At 43.3% G+C, this 12569-nt stretch overlaps 1 protein-coding gene across 1 annotated transcript in view; it reads right to left on the bottom strand.

The window, feature by feature from the left end:
* Nucleotides 1-8529, bottom strand: part of SYNPR (synaptoporin) — a 325420-nt gene extending 316891 nt beyond the window's left edge. The window contains exons 1-2 of the mRNA XM_047690207.1: nucleotides 8301-8529; nucleotides 8095-8160 (exon numbers count right to left, since the gene is read on the bottom strand). Coding sequence (XP_047546163.1) covers nucleotides 8095-8160; nucleotides 8301-8318 — 84 coding nt within the window. The 5' untranslated portion in view covers nucleotides 8319-8529. The remainder of the gene's footprint in view (nucleotides 1-8094; nucleotides 8161-8300) is intronic.
* Nucleotides 8530-12569: the final 4040 nt, after the last annotated feature.

Here is a 12569-nt window from a genome sequence, read left to right on the forward strand (position 1 = left end):
AGTTACTCTCCTCCACAACCAAGAATAACACTAAACAATTATGTCTATAGGAGTCCTTACAGTTCCTCTTCACAACGAAGATCACGAAGGGGAATCTACACCACATCCAATGTGTTCTCAGAGATTCATTTATTCAGTCTTTTTTCTCTCTCCTCCCTCTCTTCTTCCTTCCTCTTCCTTCAACTAATACTTACTGAGGACCTACTGCCAGATGTTTTGGGGGATTTTGTCCCTGGAGTTGTTCTTACCATGTGTCAAGCACTGTGTTAGATATTTAGAATGTACTGATGAACAAGACAAACAATATCCTTGTCTTCATGGAGCCTTTAGTATGGCTGGGAAGCCAAAATGCAAACAAGTTATTAAAGAAGGTATTCAGAGAGCCAACAGGAGGCTGAATTCAGGTGGGACCTGCCTATGTAGAGAGGTCCTCCCAAAAGATGTGACATCTCAGCTGACACCTGAAGGGACAAAAGGAATTTGCCAGTTAAATGGGACTGCACAAGAAGAGAAAGGTGGTATTATATGCAGAGGAAGGGACACGTGCAAGGTCCATCAGATCAGCAAGAAACCATCACCAGTCCTTCAAAATATCTAAGAAATGTGAAATGTATACAAGAACAAGAAACCAGATTTCAGTGTGAGAGCTAAAAGGGGTGAGGATGGACCCCGCCCCCACCCCCAAGTTTTGATGAGGCATCAGTTTCAACCAGCAGCACCATTTTTTTCTTGTAGGTTCCAAAGACATCAAAGGGACTAGTGCAGAGGCTTAGAGGGTGGTTGGTGGTTGGGAAGGACTCAGCCACTCCAGGAGCAGAGATAAGGCATTCACAAATCACGCCTCAACCTTCATGCTACGGCAATTATCTTATGCTGTCCAGAGTCACATAGCCTGGAAAAAAAGCAATTCTTTACCATAACTATCATCAGGATCACAATTATCTTTACTTTTGGAGGACATTTAATAGCTTACAAAGTGTCTTAAATGCTTGATCTCAATTAAAATTTACAACACTATGAGAACCGAGAGATATTGTCCCCAATATTCACCTGAGAAAACAGGTTCTCAAAGAATGGCTAAGCTAACAGAATGAACAAGAATAATTACAAATACAGTCAAAGTCAAATATATGTCTGCAGAAAATGAAGACTCAAAGGAAAATCATGGTTCTCTACACACATTCCTTTGGAGACTATTACTTTTTTCCATTAACACACGACCCCTTTTTTTTTCTTACCTGAATCAGGAAGAGGCATAAATCCTCTCAGGAACACAGAACTAAGAATAATGTCTCTACTCGAGCATCAGGGCAGGATTGCTACCCTGTTCCTACCTGAAAGACTCCCTAGTGCCAGGTAGAGTTGGGTATTAGGGTGTGGTCAGTAAGTGCCTGAGGTGCAGCCTACAAGGACCTTCATCTACAACCTGGAGAATTCAGCTGGATACATGTAGCTCTTCTAAACATAAACAATGTCTATAGATTATAATTTGAGAAAGATTAGGAAAAGCCTCTCCCTGCATCTTAACAAAAAGACACCTGAGAACCAAGTGCCTGTAATCTTTCTTGAGACCTGTTCCTTTAGTTTCAACATTGGCCTCTCTGCAGTGTTCTCTGATGGGCAGATACTCCAAAGGTAAGTCCCTGGAGAGTCAGTTATGCTATGGAATAAAACAAAACAATCATGCAAGGATAGTATATAGATAGAGGGGCTCCAAGAGGTACATGCAAAGAGAGCACAGATTTTCTACTTCAGAATTTTGACAAGACCCTAAATTGCAAGAGGTTGCCATAATGTTCTAAATTACTTTTTGATGGATTTTTTACTTTCTCCTTTTTCATCATCCCCAGAATCACCCAAATCCTTATCATTATCAGCATCAGCATCATCATCAGCAGCAGCAGCAGCATCTTCTGAATTTGTTGAGCACTGTTTATAGCCCAGGCACTGTGCAGAGAGGTTTACTTTCATTAAGTCATTTAATCATTATGACAACCCTTTGAAGGAAGAACTATTATCAATCCAATTTATAGATGAGAAAAACGGCAGCAAGCGAAGTTAAATAACTTGTCCAAGTTTACCATGCTAGTGAAGAATAAAATCAGGATTCAAATCCATAAGTAATATATTTTGCTTTGTTTCTATATTTGTGGGGCCAAACACCAACTGTCTTAATAAACTTGGAAATGCATTAAGTGATGAGTCCAATACTATACTGGGGAGTTGCTCTTTTATGAAAAGTGTATTTATTGATTCATATTCCAGTTGCATATGATTTTTGTCACTAATTGAGAGGCTGGAAAGTTATAATTAAATCCACATTAATGGAGCTCTGAAATTACATCAGACCCTCAATGACAGATTGCTGCTCATAATTTAAATAACTTGTATGTTAGAATTCCCTGTCTTGTTTATACTTAGGGGAAAAAAAAAAAAGAGTTGTCTGACTCATGCACACAGATTTTTTTTTAAGAAAATAGGAAAAACGATCATAAAATAAGATTAAATTATTGGCTTGATAATCATAGTCTTTTCCTATGCATCTTAATTGAAAAGATACTAACTTTTAATTAGAACCAACTTTATCTTGTTAATTAATAACCAACATAAAATAAAACAATATAAAAGACAATTGATGTGTGTTATGTTCATCTCTAAATGCAAACACTCCTTGGCATTTTCAGAAAAGACTTCAAAAATATATCTTAGTGGGTGAGATAAATACTGCAAAATAGGATAGTATCTGCCTTTTAACGTTTCTTTGAGGATTAAGAATAAGGTACAGCAGGTGCCTGCCACACTGAAGGAAGCAACAAAGTATACCATTTAAGAGAAGACGGTTTGGAGGGAGAGCTCAAATCTTTGCTTTGCCATTTCCTACAATTTTGTTCTTGATGAGTTAGTTAACATCCCTGAGCTTCATTGTGAAATGGAAATGTTAGTCATATAGATTTGACATGATGATGTATTGAAGGCACTAAAATACAGTCCCTCATATGAAACTTGCATGGGAAAAGTAGCTCTTCTTACTTTTCTCATTAGGGGTTTAAAATGGTGATATATTATATAATGTTACATTATATTATATTATTGTTTTATTTTGTTATATGTGATTGTAAATGCTATTAATATCAAGTAAGCCGAATGATGTTTGGAAAACATAGTTTAGAATTTAGATTCAGGGATGAAGATTATGCAAAGCAGGTGCTTTCATGTAAATAAAGTAGTAGCCCTACAGCTCGTATATCAGATACACTGCAACTCTGGATTAGCTGGTCTCCTTTGGGAAGGCAGAATGGAACTGTGAAGTCCAGGGTTATTGCAGAAATGATACAATAAATTTGAGATGATGTCAAAGAATAAGAATTAGAGGAATTAGGCAATGTGACCTAGCAGTTATTTCTAGAGGGATGGAATCTGGACTGCAGCATCGTGTTATTAGCGGACTATGCCAAATGTCATTTGCAGAACTGAAGTCCTGTTGATGCCCTTACATCTGTACCAGTTCTGGTCCTGGATGATAGATATGTTTGGGTCCCCACATTCCATTACACATAAATCCACAGGTGTATAGCCACAGCCTTGTAAATAGCAGAGAGAAGAAAGAATGTACTGACAATATTTTTTAAAAAGGAGAAAAGAAGAAGATGACAACAACGACCAAAGTCCTCCGACTGGCAAAGAATTAAAGAAGCAAAATAAGTTCTCAGTGGACACTACCAACTTAGTGCTTCAGAATAAGTCTAAGAAATAGGGTAAATTTAATTTTTTTTTTACCATTTCCAAATGATGTTTTTTTTTTTAAAGATTTTATTTATTTATTTGACAGAGAGAGATCACAAGTAGACGGAGAGGAAGGCAGAGAGAGAGAGAGAGGGAAGCAGGCTTCTTGCTGAGCAGAGAGCTCGATGTGGGACTCGATCCCAGGACCCTGAGATCATGACCTGAGCCGAAGGCAGAGGCTTAACCCACTGAGCCACCCAGGTGCCCTCCAAATGATGTTTTAAGAGATTAGTTGGATCTGTTCTATCATCAGGGAATAAATGAAACAGACTACTGGAATCAGTGCTATATCCTAAATTTGGGGTTTGACTCAAAAGACAGTGAGAAGTCCCTAACCTCGCTTAAGTAGAGATCAAGAATTGGGAGTTTTGCTTGAAGGTCTTTGAAATTAGCTTAAGTTTTCATTGAAGGCCTGACTATTATTTTACATTGAACTTTCAATCTACTGTATCCATGAGCCTTTCCTACGCAAAAAAACATATAAATACAGTGCATTTTCCCCCTCAGGCTATAAATCCAAAAGCAGAGGTTGTCTTTAGAAGTAATGCCACTGCAGGGACGCCTGGGTGGCTCAGTTGGTTAAGCAGCTGCCTTCGGCTCAGGTCATGATCCCAGCGTCCTGGGATCGAGTCCCACATCGGGCTCCTTGCTCGGTGGGGAGCCTGCTTCTCCCTCTGCCTCTGCCTGCCATTCTGTCTGCCTGTGCTTGCTCTCTCTCCCTCTCTCTCTGATAAATAAATAAAAAATCTTTAAAAAAAAAAGAAGTAATGCCACTGCATAGTGTCAGTCCACAAGGCATCATTCAAAATATGAGTTATTTTAAAAAATAACTCAAGTGCACAACTGTGGACAAATGATATGCCTATGATTCTTCCTGCATACCACAGCTTTCCTTTACCATTTCTTCTCCCCACTGCAACACAAATTACATCCTTTGGAAAAAAAAATCAATTTTAACAGTTTGGTGGTATACATTTGCTTTTCTCTATGCTCCGACAAATCTGTCTCTCATACATACACACATAACTGTATTTCCCTTTTCTATTTTTTAAAGATTTTTTTTTAAAATTTATTTACTTGAGAGAGAGAATGCACATGCACGTGTGCAAGCATAAGGGGTGGGGAGGGGCAGAGGGAGAAGAGAAAGAGAGAAGCAGACTCCCTTACTGAGTGCAGAGCCCTACATGGGGCTCAATCTCACAACCCTGAGATCATGACCTGAGCCAAAATCAGGAGTCCAATGCTTAACCAACTGAGCCATCCAGGCGCTCAACTCTTTTTCTATTTTTACAAAAATGGCATTATGACCTATATGCTAGTTCAAAATCTGATTGAATAAGTTCATTCAAAGAATGAAAGCCACCTTCTTCCATTTAACAGTTGATCAAATATTAAGAATGAAACCCATTTTTTTTTTGCACTTGACAATTTTATCAAAGACAATTATATATACTGACCTCTAGGTCAGTGCATACTAATTTAACTCATTCTTTTTAGTGGCAGTATAATATTTCACAACATGTGAATCAAACTGCAGCAATTTTCCTATTAACGGACTTACTAATTGTTTGCAGTTCTTTTCTCTACAAATGATGTTGCAGTCAATACCCTTGAACATATATCTCTACATACACTTTTATTTCTACAGCATAAATACTGAAAAACAAAAGGATTATGGTTCAAAGATTTTAAAGAGTACCAATTTAAAGCCGCTTTCCATAGAAAAGGAGAAAGTGGAGTATTGGTATGCTCTGTCATATCAATTTATACCTTTTGCTGATCACTTACTGTTTACCAAGCACTGCGAAAGGCACTAGTGGGGACCACAGAGAGGAACAGAACAAATTTCCTGCTAAGAGATCACTCTCACTGTCACCACTCCTACAGAAAAGATGCCTCAGAGCAGCTCTTCACAGCAATGCATACACATAACATATATTTTCCTTTGCTCTCTCCACTCTGTTAAACTTTCTTAGTAATGAACCTTCTTCCATTTCTCTGCTCTCATTTCTCTCTTTTAGCTTTTTTAAAAGGTAGATCAACTAATGTAAGTGACTTTTTAAGTTTTGGGGTTTTTTTTTGGGGGGGGGGGAGGGGGGTTAATCCCTTTGTCAGTTTCTCTTCCATAAAGGAAAAGCTAATCACTGATTTGCAAGCAAAAGCTCTTCCACCTTAGAACCTTAGAGGCCTAGAAGAGAGAGATGACTATAAATATTTTAGGTGTAATAAATGTTCTGCTATTCCTCTTCCTCTCCCTCTCTTCTTCTTTCCCTCCTCTCTTTCTCTCCCTCTCCTCCCCCCCCCCGCCCCCGGCCCATGATCTCCCCCCCCATGCCACACACACATCAAGAAAAAAACAACTATAATGCAGTGTGATAAATTCTCACGAATAAACATAGTGGAAGCCCAAACAATAGGATGAATCATTTCATTTTGGATACAGAAAGGGGAAAGAAACAAATATGAGAGAAATCCTCATGGAGGTAATATTTAAACTGAGGTTAAAAGACAAACACTTTTTCTAGGCTTGGGGTGTTAGGATGGAGAAACAGCAAGAGCTTGACGGTAAAAAGTGCTTTTGAGTTTGGGAGGGAACCTGGATAGCTTACGGTGGTGGTCCTCCAAATTTAAAGTGCACAGGAATTATTTAGGGAGCTTGTTTAAAATCCAGATTCCCAGGTACCCAGCTTCACAATATTTTGAGCTGATGTCTGGAAGTCTACATTTTAAACAAATTCATCCAGGTTTCTTATATTTTGAAATATGCCAGCAGAGGTGGTGTGGTGAGTAGTGACATGAAATAGTGTTGTCATAGGACTGAAAAGAATACAAATTAACGTGTCAGGTAAGTGACAATATGAGACAATAAGAGATACCAGAAAATGATGTCAATTCTTTGAATTATGTTTTGAGAGACAACGGCTTGGCAATGGAGGTATTACTTTGATCAAAAACCTCTGCTCTTCCACAGGGAATGTTTACTGAATGGCTGAATGAATGAATGAATGAATGTAGGCAGAATTCTGAGAAAGCCGACTGGAAGTATCATAGACTGCGAGCACTGTTTGCTTTGTTTAACCCGGCTGTAAGGAAAATTGTTTTAGAATGGCCATCCCAGAACAAGGTTCAAGACTTCCAAATGCTGCCTTGATGTATGGTAAATTGATATATTTGTGCATTTTTATGCACGTCCACAGACAAGGCAAATGTGATTAGCCTGTGGATCATCTATGTAAACACGCACCATGGTTGCGTAGCCAAAGCCAGATCTTAGCCCTTAGAGCTAAGATCTGGGAGGACAGAGCATGCTCTTACATAACTTCCGAGCTAGTCAGTGGTAGGGCCTGTGATTAATGCTACATGACAGGCTTTGAACTTTCTGTTCAGATAGGTCTGCTTGCCCCTCAGAGCTCCTAGCAAGAGGGAATGTGCGACCTGCAGATTTCACTCTGAATAACCATCATCTAAGCCAACACCAACATTGCTCTGTGGCCCTGTGTGACTACTTCTGTGCTTCACTCCTTGTCAATAGGTTGCCATAGGACTGTCACAGTGTTTTGTTTTCCTTTAAGGTGGACAAAACAGAAGAGTAACAAAACTTCAGAGAGCACAGTGGCGGAAGAGAGCTAAGCAAAGAAGACTGAGAGCTGGGGAGAGGTTCTTCTGGGAAAAATCGCTAGAGCCCTCGAGGAGTGGCCAGGGTAGAGAAATTTTAACACGGAAGGAAAGAATCCTGCCCTTCCCACCAACAGCATTCACAGCCTCCCAGCGCCTCCGTGGAGCTCCCCAAGGCCAGTAGACCACAGCGCTTCCTGCATCCCAGTCCGGGCGGGTGAAGAGCTGTCCCCATGCTGATCAACTTTCGAGCTTGGCCAAGTGGACGCCCAGCCTTCAGAGAGTCCCTCCTCTACAACCTTTACCTCCCGCCATCCTGCCCCCCAAACACACACTCCCGCCCTCCGCAGAAGTGCAGGTGAGGCCGAGAGCCCAGCGGCGGCTCCCCTAGCTGCTGCGCTCCCCACCTCCCATCTCTCGGGGAGGCTCCTGACAGCAGCCCTTGCGAGTGTGCCCGCGGGAGATGAGATGACACCTCGGAGCGCTTGCAAATCCGGTCCACACTCCCGCCGCCACTCGCGGTCCCTCCAGCCCGTCCCCGCCAGCCCAGAACGGCACCTTCGGAGAGGGTTGGTCTCTAGCCCCGGAGCAGAACTCGGGGCCTGCGGCGGCCGCGAGCGAGGACGCCCCTCCCGACCTCTCCGCACCTGACGGCTCGCTGCCCGGCTCCCCTCCCCGCACACAGCCCACACTCACCAGTTCCAGGGCTCGCAGGAAGGCAAGAGGCTCCTTCAGCGCCCGGAACGTGCCCGCGGAGGCCAGCTTTGGACGGGCGACACGAGAGAGAGAGAAAGAGAGAGAGAGCGAGAGAGAGAGAGAGAGATGGCATGAGGAAGGGGCTGCGGCGCCTCTCCAGACCGCCGGCCCCCCAGGCCCCGTCGCCCTGCCCAGGTCCGCCCTACCTGACTCACGGGATCCATCGCTCGCCCGCGCGCGGTCTTCTGCCTTTCGGATGAAGTTCGGAGGGCGCCGCCGCGTTGTCCTCGGGGCCAGAAGCCCCGCTTCGGGGAGCGCCGGAGGGGCGAGGCCCGGGGCGGGCAGGCGGCGGCGGGGAGAGCCGGGCCCGCGCGGGCTGGCTATCGTTCGGGGAGCCGTGCGCTCCGCGAAGCCTGCGCTCCGGGGCGGCGAGCTGAGCCAGTGGAGCGGCGGGGAGGGGGCGCGGAGGGGGAGAGGCGGCGGGAGAGGGAGCGCCCGGCGAGGGCTGCCATTGGCCCGCTGCAGCCGGGAGGGGAGGGCGGGGGGCGGGCGACGCCGAGCGCCAGACTCCGGGCAGTCTCCGGCGCGCGCGCCCGTCCCCTCGGGCTCCGGGGAAACTTCGGGGCTGGAGGGCGGGGAAAGCCGGCCGGCTCCATCAGCAGCGTGGTTCCCAGACCGAAGAAGGGGTTGCAGGTAAGAGAAGGGCACCCACCCTTTACCTGGGCACGCCTGTGTGGTCCCCTGACTTCCAAACACCGAAGCAAGCCTGTTGACTCGTGGGTTCGCACACGCCTTCAGGGACCGCCCTCCGCGTGGCCAGGCAGCGCCAGGTGCCGGGGTGCCTCCGAGAACGGGGAACACGGTGCCTGCCCCCAGCACTAGAAGGTAATCAGGACCGACGGACGCGGCTATAGGGGAAAGAGGAGAACAGAGTCATCTTGAATATGGGCCATTGCCCCAAACGGGTAATTCTCGGGGTCACTGTGTGAGGTCGGGAGCAAGTTATCATGCCCACTTAAAGGTCAAAAAGAGACTTACAGAGTCTGATTTAGCCAAGGTATACCACACAGCTCATGAGGGGTCAAACAGGGATTGAAATTCAAGGTCCTCTGTAGCTCATCCTTTTCCACTGAGCTCCTTTGCCCGAAGAAATGACCCCCAAATGAAGCTCCTGAAATTCATCATTAATAGTACTGAGCCTTTGGCTCCCAAATCCATACTTTTTTCCCTCCCTTGGTCCGCTAACCTTGCCGAAAATAATAGATATCAACAAAACAATTGAGTTCCTTTTGTGAGTCAGGAATTGTGCTAAGGGCTTTATAAACATTACTTCACGTATTCACAAAACCCTCATGGGTTAGTATGCTATTATTCTCATTTTAGAGATGAGGACATTGAGGATCATGGAAGGGAAGTGGTCTGCTCTAGTTTAAAAACTAACAGAGAATGAAGCCAGAGCTGAATTCTAAGAGTCAGAAAAAAGAGAAGAGGAGGAAAAGTGCTTAACCACTAAATCATCTTGCTGATATGCCCCCTTCCTTCTCACTCGCTTTGGACAGGATTCCACACATGAAGTGGTCTCCCAGCAACACAGATACCCCATCTGTTTACTACAGAGATTTGCCAAAAAGGTTTGGAGTTTGGGGAGGGGAGTGGGGCGACTAATATTTAAGAGCAGGGGATGAAGATGGAAATGAATAGTTAGGAGACTGCTAAGGGGAGACAGCAAACCAAACATAAGTAAGAAAGAGCACCTCCAGAGTACATGTCCCCTGCCCATGGATTTTGTTAGAGAAAACTAGAAATGTAGTAAGAATTCCAAAGGGCTAGTTGAACCATCTGCAGTCAGCCACTTTTGTTCCTACTGCTCTTCCTACATACAGATAGTCTAAAACAATTGGAAACAGTTGTTTCAAAAATAAGCTATTATGCAACTTAACAAGGGCCAGGGAAAGGAATTAACTTATCAAGTACTTAGTGTGTGCTCTACAATGTATATAGGTTATCTTAACCTGTGAAGTTACTTAGCCTATTCAAGACCTCAGTTGTCTTTTTAGTCTGTAAAATGGAGCCCACAACATCTACCTTAGTTCCTTGTTGTCAGGACTCCATGAGATTTTGTAGATAACATATCTAAAGCAGTTTGGCACAACATAATCTCAAAACAGGTATTAGTTATGTTTCTCAATGCCCATACTTCTGAAAAAGCAGAGATGAAAGCTCAGGGGTCCTCAGTGGAAGCGTGGGCAATTGTAGCACTGTCTTGACACTCTCTGCAATATTCCTCTATATATCCTTGCCTTTTTGAATTCAGCAGTTGCCATTTTACTTTCTTTGGCCAGTGAAATGTGGGCAGAAGAGATGGGTGCATTCTGGGCAGGAGTTTTAAGAACCTCTTAGTGATTTGCCATCTTGTTTATTTTCTTACACCACAATGAATACAATGTATGACACAAAGGTTCTTGGAACAGGCTGCGTCCTGGCATTACCATGCCATTAGCATGGAAACTGGACTTTATGAACATGGAGCTGAGCAAGAAATGCATTTGAGTTTCAAGTAATGGAGATTTTTAAGTCTTTTGTTACTACAACACAATATATCCTAGGTTGATTTGTAAAAAAGTTCACACAGGGGTTCCTGGGTGGCACAGTCAGTTAAGCGTCTGACTTAAGCTCAGGTCATTATCTCAGGGCCCTGGGATGGAACCCCAGTCAGGCTCTCTGCTCAGCGGGGAGCCTGCTTCTCCCTCTCTCTCTGCCCTTCCACCCACTTGTGCTCTCTCTCTCTCTTTCTCTCTCAAATAAAATCTTTCAAAAAATGTTTCAGACAGCTAGTACATAACTGAGCCATGATTCCCCCTAAACCTGTATGACTTGGTTGTCCTTGTATTTTTGCTCTTTCCGTCAACTACCTTATGGCTATAACATTCCCTGCTTATGTTTAATAATGATGTTAATTATTATAATAGTTTATATCAATTCAGTTCTTACTGCATGCCAAGCATTGTGCTAAATGTTTTAAATACATCATTTTAACATGACCGCAATCCCCTCTTTTATGGATAGTGCCTCCAGGCCTGGAGAGTCTAGGTAACTTGCCTAAGGTTGTTTAAATGTAAACATTAAACTTCTTAAACATATCTCTTTAGACAGAGAGAGTGATTAATTTAAAATATTGCCCACTAGCATTTCATTTGAGCTGAGAACTTGGCACAGTTGAAGTGTGAGCCAGTTCCCCCGGGGTCTTTCTTTGCACTCAACATTTCTCCTCCCTAATACGGTGGCAGATTTTTCCAGTCCTCCAAACACCATGTGAAGGAAGCCAGAATTGTGGCAAATGGCAAATGTGTCATAGCTTAGGCAACAATTGCACATTGTCACAGGATGCTTTTCACGTTCCAGAAATGTATGAGCTTCCAACAGCTGCATCACCAAAATAACCCAGAGTTCCATATCACATTTGCAATGTTAAATATCTTGTAGACTTTGGGGGTTAGAACCCCTGTCTTCAGGCTTGGAAATAACATTGGGTTCCCTAAAGAACTAGATTGGGAGAGGTAGGAGGAATGATGTAAACGTTGCCACAATATTACTCTCACTGGCTTAGGGTGATGCCTTCTCTTCTGCCACAAAAGGACAAAAGATAACTTCTTTTTTACTGTAATAGATTATCACATTGCTCAACAATCATGTCAACTAGGGTGGGACATCAGTGATCATTTTAGTGGCCCATATTAGTTATGTGTATCAGTTTCCAAATTCTTCTTTTATTTTTGACCAGGGACCTATAGTTACGAAGACTTCCTTTGACCTGTCAAGGTAATTTATTCACTGACTGCAGCAGTTCTCAACAAAGGGAGATTTGGGCCCTTCCCTCCCCCAGGACACACCTGGCGTTGGTCGGAAACATTTTAATATGTCACAGCTGGGTGCGGAGGAGTAAAAGATGCTTTGGCACCTGCTGGCGTCTAGAGAGTGGAGGCCAAGGATACTGCTCAACATCCTACAACACAGGAGAAAGCTGCACTCAGTGAAGATTAATCCAGAAAATGTCAATAATGCCAAGGTTGAGAAACCTTGACTTACTCACTCAACAAGTAAGGACTGCATGCCTATTTTAGAGGAGTACTGTTCTGGGTGCTGTAAAGTGCTTGACAAAATCCTGCCTTCAGGGAGCTTACACCATAGTGGGACATACTATAAATGTAATATGTTCAAGGCCAATATCTGGTAAAACAAATAAACAAGATGCAAGTTATAAAAACAACCATTTTGAATCTCAAAGGGGATCAAAATTACAAAAACTGAAATACCAAACTGCCATTGATGAACATTCATTATTCAGGCAAATTCAATCTTGCTCTCGGGAATAACTTACTTGGGTTTCATCTTCCTATGTCTCTTCTGGCAAAGAGGAGAAAGTGATTTAAAATTTTTCCATAGCAACTTAATACAGTAGGAAATACTATCCATAT

Source organism: Lutra lutra, chromosome 1 (assembly GCF_902655055.1).
Source record: "Lutra lutra chromosome 1, mLutLut1.2, whole genome shotgun sequence".
Lineage (NCBI taxonomy): Eukaryota > Metazoa > Chordata > Mammalia > Carnivora > Mustelidae > Lutra > Lutra lutra.